This window comes from Vulpes vulpes, chromosome 4 (genome assembly GCF_048418805.1).
Source record: "Vulpes vulpes isolate BD-2025 chromosome 4, VulVul3, whole genome shotgun sequence".
Lineage (NCBI taxonomy): Eukaryota > Metazoa > Chordata > Mammalia > Carnivora > Canidae > Vulpes > Vulpes vulpes.
The window spans coordinates 24,944,802-24,971,262 of NC_132783.1; the positions used below are offsets into that span (position 1 = coordinate 24,944,802).

At 57.2% G+C, this 26,461-nt stretch overlaps 1 protein-coding gene across 1 annotated transcript in view; it reads right to left on the reverse strand.

Moving 5' to 3' along the window:
- Positions 1 to 23,374, reverse strand: part of LOC140598551 (adenylate cyclase type 1-like) — a 64,979-nt gene extending 41,605 nt beyond the window's left edge. The window contains exons 1-6 of the mRNA XM_072755345.1: positions 23,309 to 23,374; positions 9,329 to 9,487; positions 8,828 to 8,973; positions 1,302 to 1,496; positions 1,067 to 1,163; positions 194 to 278 (exon numbers count right to left, since the gene is read on the reverse strand). Coding sequence (XP_072611446.1) covers positions 1,315 to 1,496; positions 8,828 to 8,973; positions 9,329 to 9,453 — 453 coding nt within the window. The 5' untranslated portion in view covers positions 9,454 to 9,487; positions 23,309 to 23,374 and the 3' untranslated portion in view covers positions 194 to 278; positions 1,067 to 1,163; positions 1,302 to 1,314. The remainder of the gene's footprint in view (positions 1 to 193; positions 279 to 1,066; positions 1,164 to 1,301; positions 1,497 to 8,827; positions 8,974 to 9,328; positions 9,488 to 23,308) is intronic.
- Between the last annotated feature and the right edge of the window lie 3,087 nt (positions 23,375 to 26,461).

The following is a 26,461-nucleotide window of genomic DNA, read 5'->3' on the forward strand; positions in this document are numbered from 1 at the left end:
CACATAACTACCTGGATCCAGGTGATATGCAGGTACAGGACACACGCACCCACACTCCTGGACCCAAGTGATGTACAGGTACAGTACACACGCACACACACCTGGACCTGAGTGATGTCTAGGTACAGGACACATGCACACATGCACCTGGACCCAGGTGATGGCAGGTCTGGACTTATGCACACACACACACCTGGACCCGAGTGATGTGCAGGTATAGGACGCAGGCCACCAGGAAGCAGATGCAGAACACCAGGAGCAAGAGGTCAACCACGTTCCTAGAACAGAAGATGCAGGGTCACTGCCGGCTGGGGCCAAGCAAGGTGTGCCCAACAAGTGCCCGCAATTCCAACCCCCGACTGCTCCACCAAGTCCCTTTCTTTCTTCCCCCCAACTCCTAACCAGCGGGGCCCATGGAGAGGCCCTCCCTCATGGAGGACCTGCTGCTGGGCACTGCCCTCCTGGGCCAAGTCATCTGGGAGCAGCTTTTCTAGGAAAAGCTTGATCCCCACACGGGCCATCAGATGGTCGCCGTGTTTACAGCATCTGGGAACGGAGCAGCTTCCTGTGCTTCCTGGAAACTCTGGAAACCCAAGGAGAGCCACTCCACCAGGGGGTCTAAGAAAGTGGCCTCTCTGGAAGGAAAGTGGACTTTCCTCCTGAAAACAAGCACTGCCAAACTCAGACTTTGGGTAACTGATTATTACTAAATTACTACGTTTGTCTTCCTTTCCAGAGGCCACTATTTCTCACTTTAACATATCTGAAGATGACGTGCACCTAGAAACAACGTCCCTCGAAATCTGTCCTGAAGTCAAGGGTGCACGTTGGGCAGATGGAAAGGCGCTGAAAATATCTTGTGTCTTAGAACTGTGTAAATGACACACGAGAAGTTGAGCGTGAGCATCCCACACGTGTGCCACGAGGGCCTGACGGCTGACTGCAACCAGGGGACAACAGGCTGTGGCTCATGCCGTCTCGGTGCCAGGGACGACGGGGGCAACGAGCAGACGAGGAAGGGCCTCTGGCACCCTCCTGCCCTGATGGCCAGGCCCGTCACACTTACTGAGGGATGATGAGAAGGTAGATGAGGCCGAACAGGGCGGTGAGGATGAGCGCCAGCACAACGGCACTGGTGAAATCCCGTCCTGGAGCTGGTGGTACTGGGAGACACGGAGACCGCCCATCAGTGGCTGTAGCTGCCAGGACACATGCAGGGTCCCCGCAGCGGCACCTGGGACCTGGGGACCACGCCGCCTGGAGACGGGTGGGGGACGGCACCTGGGGCCCCTTCCACCTACCTTGAGCTCGCGGTCAGCCTGCTTGTACTTCAGGGTGAAGAAGTCCAGGTCTGCCATCTCCAGCTCCATCTGGAACGCTTCCAGGAGGCGGCCGATGTACCTGTTTACACGCATGCCCGGCGTGGTGTAGATGACGTTCGCAGAGAACGATTAGCGGTGTCTGAGTTTCTCTGATGTGGTTCTCAATGCCATCTGCTGCCACCAAGGAAGGAAAAAAATAAATGTCAAATCCTCCACTTATTGAAGAAAAAGCTCTTCCATTCCCTCAGCCTGCTCTCTGGCGGGGCAGGTGTGGGGCCGAGATGTGGTCATGCCTCCACCACCTGCTGGCGCTGAGATCCCAGGTGACTTAGCACATCATTGGCCCTGAGACGCCTGCGTCTGCAAATACGGGCACGGGACGTTCAAAATGTGGCACTCCATGTGGATGCGGGCGGAACCCAGCAGAGAGCAAGAAAACAGAAGTTGTTTCTTTAAAAATATCAATAAAATTGACAAATCTCCAGCAGGCATGACAAAGAAAAAGAGAGAGAGACTAACAAACCTGGGGATGAAAACAATTCTACTACAGACCCTGCTGACATCAAAAAGGTAATAAGAAAATACTGTGAACAATTACACACATTAATTTGACGACCTGGACCAATGAACGACTCGGGAACACACACACTACCACAATTCACCTAACGTGAAAGATTATGAGATTAGCCCTGTAATTTACTAAAGAAATTCAACTCATAACTGTAAAGGTTCCGAAAAATGAATCTCCAGCTCCAGGTGGCTTCACTGGAGAATTTTACTCAACATTTAAGAATGAAGAATTAACACCAATTCTGTATCATCTCTTCCAGAAAACAGAAAAGGTAACACCTTCCAACTCACTTTATAAAGTCGGAATCATCCTGATACCAAAATCAGACCAAGACAATACAAAAAAAGGAACACTACAGGCCATCTCTTTCAATACCGATGCTATAATCCTTAACAAAACAGCAAATAGAATTCGGCAGCCTCAGAACAGAAGCATGCACCATGACCATGTCTGGAGATGCAGATCCTTTTACACATCTGCCCATCGATACAATACACCACATAAATAATCCCATGGTTGTGTCAATTGACACAGAAAATTTGACAGTTGAATCTGACAAAATTCAACACTCATTCTTGATAAGATCAGAAAACTAGGGAGGGAGGGGAAGTTCTCCAACTTGATGAAGATCTACAGAATACTGAAAGCTACTATAGTACTCGCTGGTGAAAGATGGAGTGCTTTCAGCAACCCCAGCCATTGCAACAGGGCAAGAAAAAGGAAAAAAGAACATCAGAAAACTGTCCCTTTGCAGATGCCACAATGGCGTACATAGATATTCTATGTAGGGGAGGAAATAACTCTAGAACAAATGAATTCCATAAGGTCACTGGATACAAGATGAACATAAAAAACGTATTTCTTGGGGCACCTGGGTGGCTCAGTCAGTTGGGCCTCTGAGTCTTGGTTTCAGCTCTGGGCATGATCTCAGGGTCCTGGGATGAAGCCTCACATTGGGCCCCCTCAAGTAATCTGCTTGAGCTTCTCCTTCTCCCTCTGCTCCTCCCCTTGCTTGTGCACTCTCATTCTCTCTCTTGAAAAAGAAGTGTATTTCTTAAACTAATAATCAGTATGTGAAGACCAAAGTTAAAATTCAGTGACATATGTACTCATGGAGAAAAACGAAGTACTAGGTACAAATCTAACACATACACAACTTGTATGCTGAAGACTATATGATACTGATGAAAGAAATCAATGATTTCAATGAACAGAGGGACACACGTGCTCATCAATGAGAAGACATGACACAGTAAAGCTGTCGATTATCCTCATACTGGTGTGCACAGGTTCTTTAAAAAAAAAAGATTTTACTTGCTTACTCATGAGAGACAGAGAAAGAGGCAGAGACCCAGGCAGAGGGACAAGCAGGCTCCATGCAGGGAGCCCAATGTGGGACTCGATCCCAGAACCCCGGGTCAGGGCCTAAGCCGAAGACAGATGCTCAAACAATGAGCCACCCAGGTGCCCCGCGGTGCATGGGTTTAATGTAATTCTTATCAAATTCCTAACAGGAAATTTTGCATAGACAGGCTTATCTTAAATATAAATGGAAAGGGAAGGGGATGAGAATAGCTCATTTTTCTCAAAATCACTCAACCCAAGGTTAAGACTGATTGTGTAGCTACCCTGGTTGGAGCAGTACAGCACTTGTGCCAGGAGAGACACAGAGATCTACAGAATAGAGAGCCCAGAAACAGCCTCACACCAGTATGGTCAATGATTTTTTACTAAATGCAAAAGCAGTTCAATGGAAGAGGATAGTCTTGTCAACAAAGGGGGCTGGATCAACTGGTCGTCCATGTGCAAAGAAGGAAATTCGACCTAAAACTCACATGTTATAAAAAGAACTTATCAAACTTAATCCCAAGAAACAAACAATCCAATCCTGAAATGGTCAAAAGACATGAATGGAAATGTCACAGAGGAAGACATAGACGTGGCCAAGAAGCACATGAGAACATGCTCCACATCACTGGCCATCAGGGAAATACAGATCAAAACCACAACGAGATCCCACCTCACCCTGGTGAGGACGGTGAACATTAGCCAGACAGAAAACCACAAATGTTGGAGAGGAGGTGGAGAAAAGGGAACCCTCCTGCACTGTTGGTGGGAATGTGAACTGGTACAGCCACTCTGGAAAACTGTGGGGAGGTTCCCCAAAGAGTTAAAAATAGACCTGCCCTACGACCCAGCAATTTCCCTGCTGGGGATTTGCCCCAAAGATACAGATGCAGGGAAACGCCAGGACACCTGCACCCCGATGTTTCTAGCAGCAATGTCCACAATAGGCAAACTGTGGAAGGAGCCTCGGTGTCCATCGAAACATGATGGATAAGGAAGATGTGGTCTCTGTATACAGTGGAATATTCCTCAGCCATTAGAAATGACACATACCCACCATTTGCTTCGACGTGGATGGAACCAGCGGGTATGATGCTGAGTGAAGTAAGTCAATCGGAGAAATATGGTTTCACTTATATGGGGAGTTTAAGAAATAGTGAAAGGGAATAAAGGGGAAAGGAGAGAAAATGAATGGGAAAAACCAGACAGGGAGACAAACCACGAGCGACCCCTAACTCTGGGAAACGAATAAGGAGTGGAAGAAAAGTGGGTGGGTGGGGGGTGAGGGTGACTGGGTGATGGGCACTGAGGGGGGCACTTGACGGGATGAGCACTGGGTGTTATGCTATATGTTGGCAAATCTAACTTAAACGATCTGATAAAATATATGTATATATAAATATTAACTCAAAATGCACCATAAGTTTAACCAGAAAACATAAAAGTATAAACTTTTAGAAGAAACATGATAATCTTTAGGGTTTGGGCTACATAGAAAATTCTTAGAACACCAGAAACACAGTCCAGAAAGGAAAAAATATCAGTAAATCGGACATCTTTGAAATTTGAAACCTCTGTCGTGGGAAAGACACTGTGAACAGAACGGAAAGACAAGCCACACGTGTGACAGTAGAATCAGATCCAGGATTCATCGAGAACTCCAAAAAGTCAACAGTACCAAGAAAAAAAAACACTCCAATTACAAAGCAGACATTTTGCCAACAAAGAGAAAATATATGGGCAGAAAACAAGCACTTGAAAAGGTGGCTGACATGACGAGCCACCTGGGAGATGCCAATAAACACAAGTCACTAAACGTGTTAGAACAGACAAAATTTTCTAAAAACAGAGACAGCACAAAGCTGGCTGGACGCAGAGAAGCTGCGTCTCTCACACGTGGCTGCCGGGAACGTGGTATGGGACGGCCTTTCTGGAAACAGTTTGGCAGTTTCTTTAAAAAAAAACAAAAAACAAAAAACAAAAACAAGACCCATCCGCAGTACAGCTGGGCATCTGTCCCAGATAATAAGCATTTTGGTCCCCACGAAAGGGAACGCAAGCGTATGTTGCGGTTTTATTTTTAACAGTCACGGTTGGGAACAAGCTAAACATCCTTCAACGGGTCCGCCAACGGTGGCCCGCCCGCCCCGTGGAATGCCAGCAGAGCACGGGGGGACGGAGGACCCGGGGCTCCATCCCGAGTGAGGAGGAGCCAGAGTCACGGGGTGCATCCCAGGGTCCGCGTCCACGATGTCCTCAGTGCAGAAGTCAGCACGGAGAGCCGTCCATGGGGGGCCCGGCGGCTGGGGAGGGGACAGTATGGCTCAGCAGAAGGGGGTTCGTGGCGTGAGGGAACGTTCCGGGCCCCGAGTGTGGCCGCCAAGACACCCCAGGGCACAGCCACAGGCACCACCCAGCGGCACCCATCACTAGCTCGGGTGCATGGGTCCTGGGGAGCTGCGACCTCGGGGAGCCCGCCGGGGGCCCCAGTGTGCACACTGTGTGGTGCCACCACAGACATGCGTGCAGCCAGGGTGGTGCATCACCACCCCCCTCCGGAACGCACCGAGAACATAGGATGGGTTGGGACAGCAGGCCCAGCTCCTTCGAGGGCAGGACCTCCGCTGCACCCCCCGCCCCCCTGCCCCGCAGCGAGGCCACGCACGCCCTCTTTGTCGTTCTTCCCTGGACTTTCCACAACAATAGTGTTTCCTCAGAAAACAAGTCAGAGCCAAGGTCACGAGGAAACATGCCCGTTTTGGTGCAGACTCTGGCCGCCTGAGCCTGTTTCCTGACCTGCCAGAGGGCAGGCTCGAGGCCTGGGTACAGAGCCCTGGGTGCGGGCCAGCCGTGAAGCCCCGAGGGCGCACCTAACATCTCTGCTCCAGCTTCCCGGTCTGCGACCCACAACAAGGGGGTCACGGCGTGCTGCCAGCAGGAAGCACCAGAGTCCACGCAGAGACCCAGGTGAGGCAGAGCCGCAGGGAGCAAGAGGCCCTCGCGGGAAGTCGGGAGGCCTGGCTGGGCTGGCTGACCCCAGGCAGGAGAGGTGACCCCGACCCGCTCTGCTCGCCACCAGGCCTTGTGGGGATGTGGGCATGACGGGGGTGGGCAGGCAGTAGAGCCAGCTTGGGGGCCAACATGGACTTCCCTGCTCTGCTTCCATCCCGCCAGCTGAAACGAGGACTCAAGGACCAGAGCCCCAGCATCCGTGCTGGCACACGTGGCGATGACGGCAGGCAGGCCGGAACAGGGTCACGGGTCTGGCTCAAGACGATCATGAAGCTGCCACGTGGGCTCCCACCTGCCTGCTCTCTGGGTTCACTTTAAGTGTAAGAAAGCTAACCTCTCTCCTGTTCAAGCAGCCACGACCACGGATTTGTACAACAGCACGATGCCCACGCTGACTCACAGAGGCCCTGAGCGCACACACATGTGACATGAATTTGGGGGGCTCAGCGGTTGAGCGTCTGACTTCAGCTCAGGGCATGACCCCAGGGTCCCGGGATCGAGTCCTGCATCGGGCTCCTGTGTGGAGCCTGCTTCTCCCTCTGCCTGTGCCTCTGTCTCTGTCTCTCTCTCTCTCTCTGTGTTTCTCATGAATAAATAAATAAGCCTAATAATAATAATAGTAGTAATAATAATAGTAATAATACATAGTGGAAAAGAGATGCCAAAATCATACCTACAACCATTCGTCCAGAAAACCGAGAGAGCCAGCCCTGGCCATACACGAGGGTGCCTGCGCAGGACTCAGGCATGGAAATGAACGACTGGGACACAGGGCCAGTGAGAGACCCCATCTCAACGGGGACACGGGCCCCGGGGTGCAGTGGGGACAGTGCCTGTGGGCAGAAGGGCCTGCCCAGCAGGGTCACCCAACATCCACCTCCCCAGCTGCCCAGCTGGCATCCTGGCCCAGCCTCGGTGCCTGTTCCCCGCCCTTCGGAACCACCGGCCTTGTCACTGCCCCGTCTCCACCCCGGGGGCAAACCCAAGGTGGGAGGCCAGTACCCGCTGTCCCCGGCAAACAGACAAAGGACCAGAATCGGCAGGTGTGCACGGCCCCACCTGGGAGGCATCCCGCACTGCAGACAGAGGTTCAGGGGTCAGGGGCTGGGCCAGGAATCAGGGACGCGGCCCTGTGCTCCCAGGTAGGGCAGGAATCCAGCAGGGACATCAGACAACAGGGAGGGAGGGAAGGGCTGGCGCGCACGAGCACATGCATGCGTTCTCATGCACACACGGCCATGCACACGCATGTACACTCACTCAGGGACACTTACAGATGCACAAGAACGTGGTAAGAAAGGGAAGCTGCCAGGGGCCCTCAGGACGTGGGAACCCAGGCTGGGCAGGTGGCAGATGCACCAGAGAGCTCGCGCAGCCCGTCATCCTGACTGCAGCCACGCAGGGCCTGAGAGAGATGGGCAGGAAGCTTCCCCCCAAAACCCCACCAGGAAACACGGACATGGGGAGACCCTGCCCCCCGTGGGGGGGGATGGTGAGGACCATGCCCGCAACCCCCACCTGTGCCCTACGGCCCCCCCTTCTGTGCCCCCTGCCCCTCACCTGTGCCCCCCAACCCTCGCCTGTGCCTCCATCCCTCGCCTGTGCCCCCACCCCTCGCCTGTGCCCCACGACCCCTGCCTGTGCCCTGAGACCCCGTCCTGTGACCCCAGACCCCACCTGTGCACCGTGACCCCCCTTCTGTGCCCCCCGCTCCCCGCTTCTGTGCCCCTCGCCCCCCACCTGTGCCCTGCATCACCCACCTGTGCCCCCCAACCCCCACCTGTGTCCAGCGCCCCTTGCCTTTGCCCCCAGCCCCTTGCCTGTGCCCCCTGCTCCCTGCCTGTGCACCACAACCCCCACCTAGTCCCCATGAACCCCGCCTGTGCCCCACGTCCCCCACCAATGCCCCCTGCATCTCACCTGTGCCCCGCATCCCTCACATATGCCCCACACACCTCGCCTGTGTCCCCTGCCCATGCCTATGCCCCGCACCCCCCACCTGAGCCCCGCACCCCCTGCCTGTGCCCCTGCCCCTCGCCTGTGCCCCGCACCCCTCGCCTGTGCACTGTGCCCCCTGCCTGAGTCCCCCGCTCCATGCCTGTGTCCCCCGCTCCTTGCCTGTGCCCCTCACCCTACCAGCCTGTGCCCCGCGCCCACCGCCTGTGCCCCGTGCCCCCTGCCTGTGCCCTGCGCCCCCTGTCTGTGCACCACACCCCTCGCATATGCCCTGAGACCCTCCTCTGTGACTTGAACCTCTTGCCTGAGCCCTGGAAGAACTAGGCCCCCTTAATCACACCCAAATCCATTTCCTTGGGCACAAAACCCTTGAGGGCCCCCATGCAGGTCACGGGCCCTCCCGCATGCACAGCACCCTCAGCCCTCAGCAGCCCCACCCCTGACCTGTGCTGCTGGAGAGGAGTTGAGGCCCAGGAAGGTCAGTGGGGGGAGGGTGGTTGCAGGGGGCCCCGCCCCCGAGAGGACCCCGGGCTCTGCCTGGGGATCCAGGAGCCCGTCCATCCCAAGGGCCTGGCCCAGGCCCAAGCAAGGGGGGCCCCGTCCCCCTCCCGGAGCCTACCTTCTGCCGGTGAGACGGCACGATGAAGAACGTTTCGTGCCGTGTTGTGAGTTTTCAGGAAGCTGTTCCTCTTGTGCCCGTGATCCGGCACCACCTCGTAGTCACCATTCAAACACGCCAGCGTCATCCTTGTGATGTGGACCTTCCTGCAACACAGCAGCCCCGCCATGCCCAGGGCGGCCCTCCCCGCGGGTGCATCCAGGACTCAGGCTCCCCATGTCAGTGGCAGCCCAGGCACTTGGACACACAGTGCCAGGAGGAAGCCGGCGTGCCCTCCGGACTCTGAGGCCACGGGGCCTCCCTTCCTCACGTGAGTGCAGGGGACGAGCAGAGAGAAGCGACAGCACCAGGTGGTCCGAGCCTCGGACCTCCTCTCCGTCCACTGTGGCTCCTGCAGAGGCCAGGGGTCCTTGGGCCCCCCCGCAGGCCCCTCCCAGGTGGCTCCGAGAAGCACCTGCACCAGTCCTCTGGCCCGCAGCGCATCGCCTCCCCCCGACTCACCCAGGCAGGCCAGCGGCCTCCATGACACTGGCCAGGATCTCGTCGTTGGACCACACGTCGTATTGCCACTTGCGCAGGCCGAGGACCCCGCAGAGGACCCTGCTGGTGTGCAGCCCCACACACATGTTCCTGTACACCTCAGTGGCCTCGGCCACCGACCTGCAAAAAACAGGTCATGGGCATGAGCTGGGCCCTCGTGTACACCCATGAGGAGAGGCTCTCCTGAACAGGCGGGAGCACGGGGTCCCCGCCCGGCTCTGGGACGCACGGCCACAGTCAGGTGCCGGAGGGAGTGCTGAGCCAGGTGACTAGCCCCTCTGCCGCCCTGGTCTGTCCACAGGTGGCCCCCACAGCAGGTGTGTCCAACGGGCCTTCCGCATGAGCCCTCGGCTCCTGCCTCCTACAGCCCCACCCACACCCCACGTGAGACGATGGGGTGCCCGCCCGGCCCCCTTGGGCTCCCCCGTAGACTGCGAGCTGGCCGCAGGGATGTCCAGTTCTGACCATTCAGTCTCCAGAGGACAGCGGCAGCCACCTTTTTGGACCCCTCCAGCCTCCCTGCCTGCAGAAAGGAGCTCCCGCATATCCCACGGGAAGGCCATGCTGGTGGCGGCCTGTCCTCTGCTGGTGTTGGGGAGCCGGAGCCAGATGGCTGGAGGCAGACGCCCCCACCCCGGAAGAGCCGAGGGCCGGACCCCTGGGAGTCAGCCAGCCCGCGTTCCTCAGCCACGCTTGCCAAGCCTCCAGCCAGCAGGAAGCCCTGGGCTCTCTCCCAGCTCTTCCAGAGCGCTCACCCTACTGTCCCCATCGTCCCCAGTGGGCAGGCAGGCCAGGACACCCATACAGGCCAAGGACAGGGAGCCCTCTCCCAACGTCCCCTGTCCCCAGGCCTGGGGTCCAGGGATGGCACCAGAGGCCACTGCCAAGCCTCGCCCGTCTCCTGGGCGTCAGGGCGTCCTCCCAGAGATCAGCCCGGGGCTGCAGACCCCCACCTCCGAGGAGCCCAGGTGTGACGGCACTATTCCTGCAGCCGGTCCAGGTCCTGGTACCTCAAGGGTGATGTGTGCCCATCAGCACCTCGGCAGGGCGTGCCTGTGCCTCTGGCTGTCTCTGGACCCCAGGTGTGCGACAGCCACAAGAAGGCAGGGAGGTGCCCACGGGGAGCCCTGGGAGTGAGCACGCTGCCCGCACGCCGACCTCCAAGTAAGGGCAAAGCCACTTAGCAGGTAGTGGCCAGAGGCCACAGCCTCCTAATTACAGGCTGTCAGCGGCAGATGTGCCCTTCATGAAGGTCCCGCCGCACAGCCTCCACCCCTCCCAGCTGCCTGGCCGCGGGGCAGGGCAAGGCACAGCGCACAGCAGACTGGGCTGAAAGCAGCGAACGCCTCACCTCGTCTTCTAACCTCCAATGTCCCGGCTGCCATTCGCCAGCTTGCGAGACAGAGGAGGTGCTGCATGGACTTGAGCGTGCTCCAACCTCAAGCCCCCTGAGGGGCACCCCTGGAGCTGGAGCCAGGCCTCTGCGATGACGACGGGACAGCGGTTTCTGAGACTTCCACCCACATGACCACGCTGGGGGACACAGCGGCCAGCGAGGCCCGAGGGGCTGCAGGAGGATCCAGGCAGGAAGGCCGCACGCGGGGCCTCATGGACAAGCTCTGACCCGCCGCCCGGCGGAGTGGGCAGCCGTGGGGCCCGGACCCATGACGACAGCCAGAGCGATCGCTGGGAGGAGGTGCGGACCACCATCCACCGTGACTTCCGTTCCTCCTGAACCGTCCGCACAGAATTCCCTTTACCCAGCCCTTGAGAGCTGGCTCCCGGCTAGGATGAGGGTCCTGTGTTCCCAGAGCCTCTGCCCACCGGGGGGGCGGGGGGGACCGCACAGGAGCCATGTCTGTCAAACCGCAGAGAGGCCGTCAGCCCAGCACCGACTCTGCAGGCCCAGGCAGGCCCAAGACGGCCCCGTGCCCGGTGTGGCTCTGGGCAGCAGGCGGTCATCGTGCACGTCGGCTCCTGGTACTGGTACCGAGGGGACTGCCCAAGGCAGCACGATGCCCGACCCCGTGGGCGGGGTGGCCCTCCCTCCACGCACAGGTCTCGGGGTCTCCACCGAGGAACCAAGCCATGCAAATACTATACACAGTTCAAAAAATTCAATTGAGGGACACCTGGGAGGCTCAGCTGAAGCGTCTGTCTTCAGCTTAGGTTATGATCTCAGGGTCCTGGGATCAAACCCCATATCGGGCTCCCTGGTCAGCACGGAGTCGCCTTCTCCCTCTGCCCCTCAACTTGCTTGTGTTCACGCTCTCGCCCTCTAATCAATTTTTAAAAATCAAAATAAATAAATAAATAAATAAATAAATAAATAAATAAATAAATGTCAAGCAGCGATGCTCAAAACGCAAAACCAAAATGAAATAAGCCCTAAGGGTGACACCGTCGGGTGGGCGACGGCATCGGGATGGCGACCGCGTCCGGGTACGGCGACTGCGCGTCCAGTGGGACGTCAGCTGCAGACAAAACAAAGAAAGGCCTCGAGGAACCCAAAACTGCACGTGGGGTCCTGTCGCACGTTTCGAGCGGGCAACATCCCTCTGAGCCTTCGATGCACAGAGACATGAAAGAGGGAAAGGCCGTCGCCAGCGCGGGGACTTCCAGCCTCGGGGAGAAGGGACGTGCGGGTGAGAATCAAAGGAGCGGAGTGACTCAGTGGTCGGAAAGAGCAACACAAACACAGAACTCGCAATTATTCTTCTAAAACACAGCCTCACCCCTGCGTCCTGAGACGCCGGAGGACAAGGAGCTGGAAAACCAGTTCCCGTGGATGGAAGCAATTGCTGCATCTGTGTGCGGGGGGGCGTCTCGCTGTCCAGGGACATGGGCTGGGGGCGGCCTCGTCCCTGGAGGCAGATGGCACCAGCGGGGAGGCCCCAGAGCAGGGGGGATGCATCCAGGCACAGCGGGCACCCACAATCCCAGGAACGCCCGGGACGGAGGGGCCAGAAGGCGGCTCCGGGGCGCCCATTCCTCAGTCGGAAAGCACATCGGTGACAAAAGCCAAGCGGGCACCGTTTTTGAGGATCACCAATCAGCTGACGTGTGAACCTTCTTCAATGTAAAGAATCACGAGCCAATAAGTGCAGGAACAATGATGGCAAAAGTTCACTGCAGTAAGTTGCCAAGCGCCCCGCTTTCCGGGCAGCTGCCACGGCCCCCCATGGGACGGACGTCATGGGAAGCAGCCGGCAGGTGGGTCGCATGCATGCAGGGACCATGGAAACCATGAGCCTTGAACCACCTGGGAGCCGGCCAAGGGGCACGCCAGGGGACGAACAGGGAGACCGGCGGCACCCAGGAAGGCTCCCCAACATGAAGGAACCAGGCAGGGTCCCAGCCCCAGGGGCCGCGACGACCAGTCCCGCTGTCTCCATGGTAGCCCAAGGGTCTGGAGCCCCCACCCCACCCCACCCCACCCCACGTGCTCTACTTGCCCTGCCGCCCAGGCTGGCTGCCAGATCACAGAGGAGGGGACACCGGAGCCAGGGTCCATGTACCGACTGTCAGGCCCATCGCCCGCCTCGCCCTTCCTCTGTGGAAACCCCGTGAAGGCCCCACCACGCAGCCCAGCCCCCTCTGTGCCCCGCATGCCTTGCCCTGCCCTCTTCAGGGTCTGTGGGGCCGTGACCAGTGGCACGAGCTCCGTGCCATCGGACAATGCCAAACATACATTAAACCCAGACACGTATCCCGCCTGGAACAACGCTGCCAAGGAGAGAACACCTGACATGATGAGCAGGTGCCACAGCCCAGAGAGACCCAGAGCTTCCATGCTGGCGGTCCACTGGGTGGGTGACAAAGGCATCACGGCGGCCTCGTCATTCTCGAGGGAAGGGCTGGGGCCCAACTGTGAGCACAAGGTGCGGTGACATCTAGAACCCGGGAGGAGAGCCGCCAGCCAGAGGGGCTACAGGGGTCAGGTGGGGCCGCTGTGTCCTCCCTGCCATCATGCATAGGTGAGTCCACGCGACACGTTCCCCAGCCCCCGAAGGCAGGGCTGGACCTCTCCCTGCAGCTTCTCTGAGCGTGTCCCCAGAAGCACGCAGGCACCCCCAGGGTCGCCAGGTGCCTCCAACCTTCCCAGGGGCCCACACCCCACAGCCCTGAGCTGCCAGGGACGAGCAGTGATCGTCTCCTCCTGAAACGAAGCTACATCTCTGCACACAGAAGCAGGCGAAGCGGGGATGACCAGGTGAGTGACCCTGGGGAGGAGGACCCCAGGCCCCTGGGGGACTATGCACTGGGGACAGCCCGGCCCCCGGCCCCCACCCCCAGGGACTGCGCACTGGGGACCGGGCACCGGGGCAGCCCCCTGGGTACCACGCAGCAGGGACGGGGGATCGTGAACCGGGGCAACCCGGACTGCGGCTGGGCTTCCACCCACGGGAAACCCCAGTGGTCGCATTCCACACACCGCCTGCTGTTTCAGGGAAGTGTTTATTTCCTGCTCATTAGGGAAGAATTAAATCGGGCTCATCATAATGCAGGAAGCTCCAAAAAATTAAAACTCAGCGAGAACCCACAGCCCTGGGGCCCTCGTCCCCGCAGCCCACCCCCGACGGCTCGTGGCTGCATGTGCACATGCTCTGCAGCCGGTTTGTGCCCCCGGCCGTCATGCACATGCCTCCACAACGTCAAGGCTCGCCAGGGGGGACAGTCCCCCAAGCTGAGGGTGGACGCCGCCTGCTCTGCCCCCTCCTCCCTCGGGACAGCCGGGCCCAGTCCTGACCACACCGCCCCATGCGGGCCCCTCTGGCTTGGGACACTCCAGGCGAGCCACCACGTGCCCCACAGCCTGCCTGCGTGCAAGCCGGACGGCACGGGCATAGCACGTCAGCACGGGGCAGCTGGGAACGCAGCTGGGGACGCAGCTGGCCGTCGCACACACTCCCTGCCCGCAGCACGCTCCGGGAGGAGGCCACCTCCGGGGATGAGGCCACCGGGGCTCCTCATATTCACTGGCCAGGAAGCCAAGGCGCGAGGAGACCCAAGGACGCCACTGAGTCTTCGCGCTGCCTGCTGAGCCCAGGGGAGCCCGGTGAGGAGGAGGGACGTGGGCACACACTGCAACGAGCTCTGGCTCCCAGACTGGCTTCTGTGGCCACACGCAGAGGATCCCCGGGCACTGGAGATGGACAACCTCACCCTCATCGGTCCTCATGGTCACCTTCCGGCGGCTCCCGGGGGAGCACAGCACCGCGGCTTTGGCCAGCCTCTCCGTGTCCTCACCGCCCCGTCTTCCCTCACAATCCCAAACAACACGCTCCCTGCATTCCTATCCAGCGGGTCGGGGGGCCAGGAAGGCTCCCCACTGCATGTGCGGCGGAGACTGCGCAGACTGGCCAAGCCCGGGGCGGGGTCCCAAGGTGAGCCCCCACGTGGACATCATGCGCCCTGACAGGCAATGCCTCCCAGGCTTGTCCAAGCTGGCCGACTGCGCTGGACCCCACGCCAGTCTAGTCCGAGTGTGTACGCCTGCTGTGTGCCAGGCACAGGCCGCCTGGGGGCTGAGAACCGACCAGAGTGCACCAAGCTCCGGCCGGGAACTCCTGGGGCGCAGCCCCGACGGAGGATGGTCTCCAGCTGTCAGCCCCGAGGGACGCGTGGGACCCAGGCCGCCTCCAAGGCTGGCACAGCCAGAGTCTGGGCCTCTGCAGGGAGCCTGCACGCTCATGGAGCAACGTCTGCTTCTCCCAGTGGGGCTGCTCTCCCCGCATCCAGAGAAGAGCCCTGTGGTCAGAGCAGATGTAAACCTAAAGTGGCTCAAGCAATAAATACTGTGTCCATCTGCGGTCCGCCGGGCACAAGGGTAAATAAACCTCCGGAGACCGTGGAGACCAAGCCAACATGCTCACCCTCGGTCTCACTGCTCACAGCGACCCTGGTAAGGCGGGGTGAGTCTGGGTGACCGCATGCAGGTGCACTCACGGGGCTCATTCATCGCCGGCTGGCCCGCCCTCCTCCCTGCAGAGCACCCACACGCAGACCCGCTGGTGACCCACACAGGCTGGACCCCACTTTCCCTCTTCTAAAGGGAATGGCTCGTTTGCCCAAACATAAATGGCAACAATGCAGAACAGGGTTTATAACAAGAAGTGAAACATGCACAGCAGCAACCTCACAAAGGCCAGGAAGGGAGGCACATGAGGAGGCACATCCGCGAGATCCTCGGACGACGTCAAGGAACCTGCCGCAGACCCTGGAGCAGCCAGCCCAGTGACAGAGCCAACGGTGCACACTCATGAGCCAACAGAGGTGCAAGGGCAGAGTCACAGAACGCACCCCCTACACCCACAGAATGGCAGGAAAAGTAAAACCACGACACAGAACAGATGGGACAAACCAAACCCGGGCCGACGGCACAGCACAGCAAACGCAGACGGTCAGATTCGAGGGAGAAAAGACAAACCCAGCCCGTTAGAGAAAGACATGAACCCCTTGGGGGAAAAGAAGGGGGATGGAAAAGACATGCTTCCCGACAATAATCAAAGGAAAGCTGGAACGGCTATGCTCACACAGGACGTTAGGTCTCCAGGTAACGAGGGTCATTTCTTCATGAAAATAGGGGATTAGGGGAGCGTGGGTGGCTCAGTAGGTTGAGCATCTGACTCTTGGTTTTAGCTCTCCCTCTGCTCCTCTCCTGGCTCACACGCACACACACACTCTGTCTCTAAAAAACCAGAATGGGACCGCTGGGTGGCTCAGTGGTTGAGCGCCTGCCTTTGGACCACGGTGTGACCCCGGGGTCCTGGAATCGAGTCCCATATCGGGCTCCCTGCAGGGAGCCTGCTTCTCCCTCTGCCTGTGTCTCTGCCTCTCTTTCTGTGTCTCTCATGAATCAATAAAATCTTAAAAAAGTTAATTCATCAAGAGGACCTAAGAACCCTAAATGTTACAAATCAAATAGCAGAGCTCGAGAACACAGGAAGCAGACAGATCTCTAAGTATGTCGCAGACTCCATACCCCTCGATCAGGAACTGAGAAACCCGGGAGCCAGGACATAAGTAATGACGCAGAGTAAGAACGTGAGCAGCCCGTCCCCAGCCAGCCTCAGCGTGTGTACACAACACCCCAGAACACAAGGATGGCACGGAAGCACAGTGCATCTTGTTGCTCAGTTACTGAGGAGACCGTGTTCTGAACCGTACACTTAAGAGGACTCAAATTTTTGATAAAATGTGTTCTCTGACCACAACAGAATTAAACGTGAAGTCAAAAACAGAAAGACCTTTAAAAAAATCCCTCACAAAACATATCTCTAAATAAGCCATGGGTGTAACCACAATTAAAAGGGAAATTAGAAAGCATCTTGAACCAAGGGGAAATGAGGACACAGTGTCGCAGCAACGCGGGGATGCCACCTTAGCCAGACACCTGCCTGGTCTGCGGCACCAACTCTTCACATTTGGAGGGAAAAGATCCTGATCAGCAGTCTCAGCTTCCATCTTCCCAAACTACAAAAACAAGAGTAAAAGAAAAACAAGGAAAGCACAAGAATCACAACAATAAAATATCAGAGAAAAACAATAAAACAGAGAAATCAATGAAACCAAAAGCAAACTCTTTACAAAAATCGATATCATTGATAAACGTGCAGCCAGAATGATGGGGGAGAGAGGGAAGATACAAATTAGCACAGTCAGAAAAGGAGGAGATGATGTCACTGCTGCTTCTGCAAATATTAGAAAGCTAACAGGGAAATACCATAAACACCTTTATTCTAACAATCTCGGTGACTTAGCTCACGTGGACAGATACCTTGAAAGACTATGAAACACAAAGCTCACTCTGATATATGTACATAGGCATATCGTATATGGATATATCACATACATATAAAAAAAAAACGATTCTAGGGACCCCTGGGTGGCTTAGCAGTTTAGTGACTGCCTTCGGCCCAGGGCATGATCCCGGAGACCTGGGATCGAGTCCCACATCGGGCTCCCTGCATGGAGCCTGCTCTCCCTCTGCCTGTGTCTCTGCCTCTCTCTCTCTCTCTCTCTGTGTGTGTGTCTCATGAATGAATAAATAAAATATTTTTTAGAAAAGCCCTGATTTTATATATATATATATATATATATATATATATATATATATATATATATATAATAGCCCTACTTTAAAAAATTGAACCTGTACATAAAAACTTCCAGGGGTGCCTGGGCAGCTCAGTCAGTTAAGTGTCTGCCTTCTGCTCAGGTCATAATCTCAGGGTCCCGGGAGGGAGCCCCCAGTTGGGCTCCCCGCTCAGTGGGGAGCCTGCTTCTCCCTTTCCAGCCTACTTGTGCTCTCTCATGCTCTCTCTCTAATACATAAATTTTCTTAAGAATTCTTTAAAAGTTTCAGAAAGAAAATCTCCAGAAAGTGGAACAGGAGGAAACATGCCCAAACTCTTCCAGGAGACCAGCCTGACCAAGATTCCACATGAAGACGACATAAGGAAAGCCACAGAATAGCATCCTTCAGAAACATAACAGGAAGACATCTAAAATAATTTTAGCCCACATGCACATACTCACACATGGACACCTGCACACATATACGTGAACAAGCATGTCCATATGCACATGTGTGTGCACAACTGCATACGCACATGCTCTCATGCATGTATGCACTGCACTCGCGGATATCCATACACACGTGCATTCCCCCCCACACACAGCTATATGGACATGTCCCACCACGTCCCACTGCAGCCCACCCACCACGTCGCTCCCACGTGTGCAGCACCCGCTGTCTGGTGTGCGCACTTCTCTCGATAAAGGTATTTAAGCCAGAGTCCCAAACACAAGCACGTGTCCTGGTGAAAGAGCCAAGTAGTGAATAAAAAGGGACACATCTTATACACAGCAAACCTGACAACCTAGAAGAAATGAATAAATCCCTACAAACACTCAACCTACCAAGACTGAATCATAAAGAAACAGAAAATCTGCAGACATTTCTAGTACAGAGACTGAAGCAGTGATCAAAAGCCCCCAACACAGAAAAGCCCAGGACCGGATGGCTTAACTAGTGATCTCTACCAAACGTTTGAATAAGATCACCAACACTTCTTAAGCTCTAAGAAAGCTCCCAAATTCACTCTATGGGGCCAGCATTACCCTGAACCCAAAACCACTGGACCTGACCAAAAAAAGATGATGATCTTTTTTTTTTTTAATTTATTTATGATAGTCACAGAGAGAGAAAGAGAGAGAGGCAGAGACACAGGCAGAGGGAGAAGCAGGCTCCATGCACCGGGAGCCAGACGCGGGACTCGATCCCGGGTCTCCAAGATCGTGGCCTGGGCCAAAGGCAGGCGCCAAACCGCTGCACCACCCAGGGATCCCCGATGATCTTTTACTAATACCAATACCCCCAATGATCACAGATGCAGAAATCCCCCCAAACACACGAGCAAGCCACTTCCAACAGTACATTAAAGGGACTGGACACCACAACCAAGTGGGATTTGTTCCCAGGATGCTAGGATGGTTCGATATCCACAAATCGATGGATGTGATGCATAGCATTAACAGAAGAAAGGGTAGAAGTACATGATCCTCTCAGCAGATGCAGAACAAGCATTTGACAGGACGCAACATCCTTTCAGGATAAAAACTCCCAACACGGTAGGTGCAGAGGGCACGTTTCTCGACACAGTGAGGGCCGGGGATGCCAAGCCCACAGCACACATCGGCCCCGACAGTGAGAACAGGAGAGCTTCTCCTGCAGGGTCAGGAGTGGACAGGGAGGCCACTCCCATCCAACAGCATAAGTCCCAGCCTCAGCAACCGGGCATGGAAAGAAAATCACACACTATCTCCTCTGCAAATGGCTTAGTATCTACAGAAAACCCTAAAGATGCCACCAAGAACTTGTCAGAACTAATAACTGAATTCAGCAAATTTTCAGGATGTGAAATTAACACACAGAAATCTGTGGTGTTTCTGCACACAAACAATGAATGCTCAGAAAAGTGGAGAAAATAATTGTATTTACAACTGCATCAAAGAGAATAAAATACCCAGGAATAAATTCAATGAACAAAAACAGGAAGGCAAGTCTAATGACTTGAGAGATGTTTGGAACACGTCCTGTCCCCAGAGTAGGCCCAGCAGATGTCCACCGCGTGAGCCCCGAGTGGGTTGCCGATGCAAAGGGATGGTGACATCGCAGCTGGGGTGCAAGCCCGGGAGGCCCCGCCTGGGCCAGGGGGAGCCCAATGTATCCTGAGCTGATGAAGAAAGAACGGGACAGGACAGCGAGCCCCCACATCACACATTTCATCCCGAGAACAAGAGCCAGACCATGCATCCCTGGGACAGCCTCTCTGCCCTCCACCCTGCGGTCAGGGAGGCCCACATCTGTAGCCCCCACCCCGAGCAGAAGTGGGCCAGCCAGCACACCCCTCCCTCACACTGGGGATGCCATGGTCCACACGAGAGGACACTGAGAAGTGGGCTGCACTCAGAGTCACACGCCATGTAAGTAAACTGGCGGAAGCCAGGGAGAAGACATCTGCCAACCGTGTACCCACGGAAGGACAAGCTAAGACTCTACAGACTCCTGTCATCCTGGGGTCGGGGGCTGTTGTAAGCGACCCAAGCAGGGGCGGGGGTTGGCGGTAGCCTGGTGGCACTGCTGACCACTGAGTCACTGAGGGAACACGTCCCCTCCGGGACCAGGAAAGACAGATTCGGACAGTGGGGGGAGGGCACACCCCTCACATCAGCAGCCTGTCTTCAGAGCCCCAGTGGCCAGTGAATCCTCATCCAGAAGATTCTTCGTGGAGGGGCAGGGGAAAGTCGCAGGCCCTGGAAAGCTTAGAGCAGCACCCAGAAAGCCCCGGGCCACCAGGCACCCCGGCCTCGGACAAAACACATGTTCTGACTCTAATATGGGAGGCCGTGTCCGTGAGCTCCACACGCCACACGGGACTCGTCACCCTGACTCCTCCATCAGGCTTCCCCAAAACCACAGGTGTCAGGGAGGGAGGAGGTCCCGGAGGCTCCGGAGGCCGAGCCTCAGCTGCTCCCCAGGGCACGAGGCCAGCACCCCTGCTCGCAGGCTTCCAGGGCACCTCATGGCCCGGCGCGCCCGCAATGGACAGAGCCGACCCCCCCCTTCATCCTGGTGAAAGACCCAGCAGCCTTCCCCACACGGGGTCCAGCAGAGCCCACAGCAGCGGGTGCCTCAGGAGAAAGGCCTCCAGTGCCAGCCCGGTCAGAGCAAGTGGCGAACTCCCAACTGGGCATCTCAAGATCCTGACCAGACTCCAGGAGACTCCGGGTGGAGGGCGGGGGACAGCGTCCAAGGGCCGCATGCCGGCCCCCTCAAGGCCCAGTGGTCAGCTCGTGCCACTTGTTCCTGAAGCCACGAGTCGGGGGCGGCGGGCAGCGTGGGTGTGGGAGGCCGCGGACAGGGTTCTGCAAGGTCAAGGTGCTTCATGTGCCCCGGGCGCAATCGTGGGCGCCTTTCCACCCCCATACGCTGACAGGTTCCCGTGCGGAACACACGTCTTTTCCGGGCCAACGCTCGACCCGTCTAGCCTCTCTGTGCCCCCGCACGGCCTCGACTGCACGTTTGGCAGCAAGGGGACCGGCGAGCCACGTGCCCCCCCTGCAGCCCGGCACCCCACAGCCCCCATGCGGGCACCCCGCTCGGAGGCACAGAGTGGGAGGTCGGGACCCCACGGGCTGCCCTGCCCTGGGCCAGAGGCGGGACACGGGCCAGCGGGAGGCCAGCGGACCAGGGGAGAAGCGGACAGCAGAACGGCAGGGCCCAGTTCACTGCCCTACACGCACCTCATCACTCCTTCCCTTCCCCCCCGCCACGATGATCCACCCTGGGAAACTGAGGCCCCCTGGCTCGTCAGCCCCGTGAGCGCTGGTGAAGCTGCCTGCGTGCAGGAGGAATCTGTGTCCAGCAGGCCGGTGGGGGGGCTCCTCTGCCTGGCGCTCTGCATGCACCCGACCCGGGGACTCCCCGCACCCCCACCTGCTGGCTGGCGCTCCCCTCCCTCCTGGCGTCGCCTACACCCTCTAGTCAGGCACAGCCCTGCCCGGTGGGCCGCAGGGCGCCCTCAGCGTGGGCCACGTAACCAGCCACCAGTGATGGGGGTGATGCCCGGAGGTCACCTGCTGACAGGTGGGACCAGGGGCAGGGGGGGGAGTTCGCATGGGGAACTGTGGGGGGTGGGGGACAATCCGAGGCCGGGGCAGGGCATATCGGGGTCCAGATGAGCACCCCAAGACCCACAGGTTGGCAGGGCCACAGGGCAGTGGGGCAGGAGCCACAGGGCCGGCCAGGGAGTCCCGGCGTAATCTGCTGCCTCTCTCATTCGGCCTCTGGGTCCCCACCAGGAGGCCGGCCTGTGGAGGAGGGTGCCCCGAAACCCTGCTCATCCGTGCCAGCCCCCTCCCCCCGTGAGGAAACACTGCCCACTCGGGCCCCCGGTGCTGCCCTCCTCGTTGCTCCACAGCCAGGTCAGAGCAGCCATGCCCACTGCTGCCCCACCTGGCACCTGGCGCAGGCTGGGCCAGGCCACAGGAGCGGGACGTCTGCACCCCTCACGCACTAATGCTCTGGCCTCCCTTGCTGCAGCGCTCCCCCAGGGGGGCTCCAGGCAGGGGTCCCAGGGAGCGAGGCCCTGGCCCTGGCCACTTCCAGACCACTGCCCCATTCACCACCTGCAGAGCGGTGGCACCTGGCCGCTCAACCACAGGGGTTCCTGGCAGGTGACTGGTCCTCGCTGCCCCCACCGTCATCGCCACCAACGGACACAGCTGCGCTCAGGACGTGCGGCCCTGGGCTGAAGGGACTGCTGCACACTCTACAGCCCTGAGCTTCTGGCCTCTGCACACCTGCCCCACATCCCCGGCCTCCTGTACCTGCCCTCACCCCCCGCCTCCTGTACCTGCCCCACACCCACGGCCTCCTGTACCTGCCCCACGCCTCCAACCTCCTGTACCTGCCCTATGCCCCCGGCCTCCTGTACCTGCCCCATGCCCCTGGCCTCCTGTACCTGCCCCACGCACCCAACCTCCTGTACCTGCCCCATGTCCCCGGCCTCCTGTACCCGCCCCACACCCGTGGCCTCAGCACACTGGCTCCTCAGGACAGTCCCGCCCTCTGCTTTCCAAAGCCCACACTGCTCTGGACACAGGGCCCTGTCAGGGCCTCCAGGCTACAGGTATCCCGCCCTGGAAGCCCCAATCCGTATTCTCTCCTCCTCCCACCTACCCCCTTCCCGCCACTCTCCTACTCTGGGAGGAAAATGCAGTCCACGTGACGGGCCCTGCTCAGTCTACACCAGGGCTCTGGGTGCACCTCGTGTGGCTGGAGAGTCCTGCATTTGCCCCTCCTCCCTCGGGGCCCGCACCTGCCACCCAGGCCACAGGACTCCCTCTGCCCTCCGGGCGGGACACGTGGACCCGGCTGCATCCCCTTCGGCAGCTAACACACCGAACTGTGGTTCTTCCTCTCGTCTGAGGACAACACGCTTCTCCGGGCCCCTGCTGCCCCTGCCAGTTCTGCACCATCTGCCCGCAACAAGCCAGGAAAGGCCCCCGCCCCCTAGACCCCCCCAGCCCACCTGCCCTCGCGGCGGCCCAGGCTCTGCCCAGGTCAGGTCCCAGCACCCAGCACCCCTCCCTGCCCCTTGGGCCCATGCACATGCCTGGGGCCTCTACACCGACAGCACCCGTCCCCCTGCCCTGTGCCTCTGCACTCCACGTGGGACCCAACGCCTGGGCCAAGGAGCCACACCTCCAGTCTGGCCCCATCCCAGCCTGCTGCGCCCTTAACTCCAAAACCCAAGAACCCACCAAAAGGGAGAATCCTGGACCGACGTCCCTGATGAACATGGAAGCACACCTTCTCCACAAGACACGACCCAACAGGAGGCAACGGGACATTATTAAGAAGTTACTCACCATGACCCAGTGGGGTTTATCCCCGGGCTGCAAGGCTGCTTCAGCACTCGGCGAGCACTCGATGGGCTTCATCAGATCTGCCAGAGAGAAAACAAGAACCAGATGATCCTCTCAAGAGACAAATGCAGAGGAAGCATTTGACAAAATACTGCATCCATGCCAGATCCAAACGCTTCAGAGTACGGGCACACAGGGAACATTCATCAGCCTCTTGAAAGCCATCCCCGAGAAGTCCGTGGCAAATTATCATCCTTAATGTGGAAACACTGGGAGCCTTTCTTCGAAGATCAGGAATGAGAGACAGGGATGTCCACTCTCACCACATCTATACAACATACTAAAAGATATCTCGGCCTCAGCAATCAAGCGACAGAAAGAAATAAAAGGCATTCAAATTGGCAATGAATGAGTCAAACTCTCCCTCTTCACCGATGACATGGTACTGTACCTGCAAAACCCAAGAGACTCCACCCCAAGATTGTAAAACTCATACAGCAAATTCGGCAGCGTGGCCGGATCCCAAATCAATGCCGAGCAATCATTCAACTCTTTATACGGCAATGATGAGACTGAAGAAAGAGAAATTAATGAGTCCGTCCCAGTGACAACTGCACCCAAAAGCATGAGATACGTAGGATTACACCTGACCAAAGACGTAAAGGATCTCTACCCAGAAAACCACGGAACACATCTGAAAGAAATTGAGGAGGACACTAAGAGATGGAAAACTATTCCATGCTCCTGGATTCGAAGAATTCATATATTGGGAAAATGTCAACGTGACCCAGGGCAACTTACACATTGAACGCAATCCCTATCATCAAAAATACCAAAGGCTCCCTTCAGAGAGTTGCAACATATCATCTGAAGATTAGTGTGGAATCAGAAAAGACCCCGAATGGCCAGGGCAGTATTAGAAAAGAAAACCACAGCTGGCGGCATCACAATGCCGGACTTCAGGTTGTGCTACAAAGCTGTGCTCATCAAGACAGTGTGCTACTAGCACAAAAACAGACACACGGACCAATGGGACAGAATAGAGTAATCCAGAAGTGGACCCTCAACTCTACAGTCAAGACCATATATTCGACCAAGCAGGAAAAACCATCCACTGGAAAAAAGACAGTCTCTTCACTAAAGGCTGCTGGGAACGTGGGATGGGACAGCCACATGCAAAAGAATGGTACTGAAGCATTCTCTCACACCATACACAAAGATAAAACTCAACATGGATGAAAGATGTAAATGTGAGACAAATTCCATTAAAACCCTCCAGGAGAACACAGCCAACAACAACACCCTTCTTGAACTGGGCCACAGCAACTTCGGGCAAATTACATCAGCCACCAAGGCCAGAGAAACAAGAGCGAAGATGGATCGCTGGGACTTCATCAAGATGAGCAGCTTCCGCACAGCAAAAGAAACACTCAGCAAAACTCAAAGACAACGTCCAGACTGGGAGAAGATACGTGCACATGACCTGTCACATAAAAGGCCTGCATCCAAGATCTCTGAAGAACTTCTGCAACTCCACAGCAAAGAGACCAACCATCCAATCCAGAAATGGGCACAAGACAGGAAGAGAAAAGTCACACAGGAAGACATAGACGTACATGGCCAAAAGCACACGAGACCATTATCCGCATCACTGGCCGCCAGTGAAATACAGATCAAAACCACTATGAGATCCCACCTGACACCAGTGAGAATACTAAGAAGACAGGAAACACCAAATGTTTGGAGGCTGTGGAGAAAGGGGAACATTTTCAAAATGCAAAAATTTCAGAAGTAGCCGTACTCACCTGTAAGGGACCAAGGAGGGGGGGCGGGCTCCCGGCCAGGCTAGGGAGCTTAGGGGGGGACCTGAGAGCGGGGAGGGGGGCAGGGGCGAGGTGCGGGAGGGGGGCGGAGGAAGAGCCAAGGGCCTTGGTGGAGCTCCTGGGGCCCCGCAGCCCAGGCCCTAAAGCCACCGCCCCAAGGCCCTGCCCTGACAGTGGACGGTGCCTGCATCCTAACCCCTCTGAGCGAGTGGATGGGTTCGGGGGCACCTCCCCGAGCCCGGGGGAGGGGCCCCGCACCCTCCCTGAGCCGCCCATGTGAGACCCGGCCTGACCCATAGGAGGCCCCACCGCCACCCCCTCCGCCAACAGGTCCCAGCACTCCTCCCCCGCACAGCCCTCTGCCCGGCACCCTGGCGGCCCAAAGGGTGTCGGCCCAGCTCGCCACGGGGCCGCCTGCATGCGGCCCCCGAGGCCCACTGTCCCCTCCCGACCCCTCCCTGGCACCCGCCGCGCCACCAGGGAGGGCCCGATGCCTCTCGCACAGCCACCCCGGGGTCCCTCACGCCTCCCGGGGCCCACGCTGACCTGCGCGCCGGGGGCCGAGGCCTGCAGAGCTGCTGCTGGGAGCCCGGGGCGCGGGGAACCGCGGGCCTGGAGCGGCGGCGCGGCCGTGCAACCTCCTGCCAAGGCCAGGTCTGCATCTGGGCACAGCTCCTCCTGTGGCCACGCCCTGGCCCCCTTCAGGTCACTCTCGGGTCAGGCACGGGGCAAGATCCTGGCCACGTCCCGGCCATGCCCCCCCCACAAGGCCCGCCGCAGAGCCTCTGCACAGCGACCCCCTCCACGGAGCCTACAGGGGACCCGAGACCGCCTCTGCCTCCACCCGCTAGTCTAGTTGGGGCGCCGGGGTCCGAGGCTAAGAATGCATTTAACCAAGGAGGTAAAAGACCTATACTCTGAAAACAATAAAACACTGAAGAAGGAAACTGAAAACGAAACAAATGGAAAGATATGCCCTGCTTATGGATCAGAGGAATTAATATATTTAAAATGTCCTTACTACCCAAAGCAATCTACAGATCTAACACAATCCAAATCAAAATACAAATAGTACTCTTCACAGAAGGCAAACAAATACTGCTAAAATTTATATGGGACCACAGGAGATCCCAAATAGCCAATGTAATTTTTTTTCCTGGTTTGGAAGATGCATTTTTTAATTTTTTATTTAAATTAAATTAATTGGAAGAGGCAAGATGGCAAAAGGGGAGGGATCCTCCTTTCATCTCGTCCCCTTATTTAGCTAGATAACTCTCAAATCATCCTGAAAACTATGAATTCAACCTGAGATATAAGGAAAGAATGGCTGGAA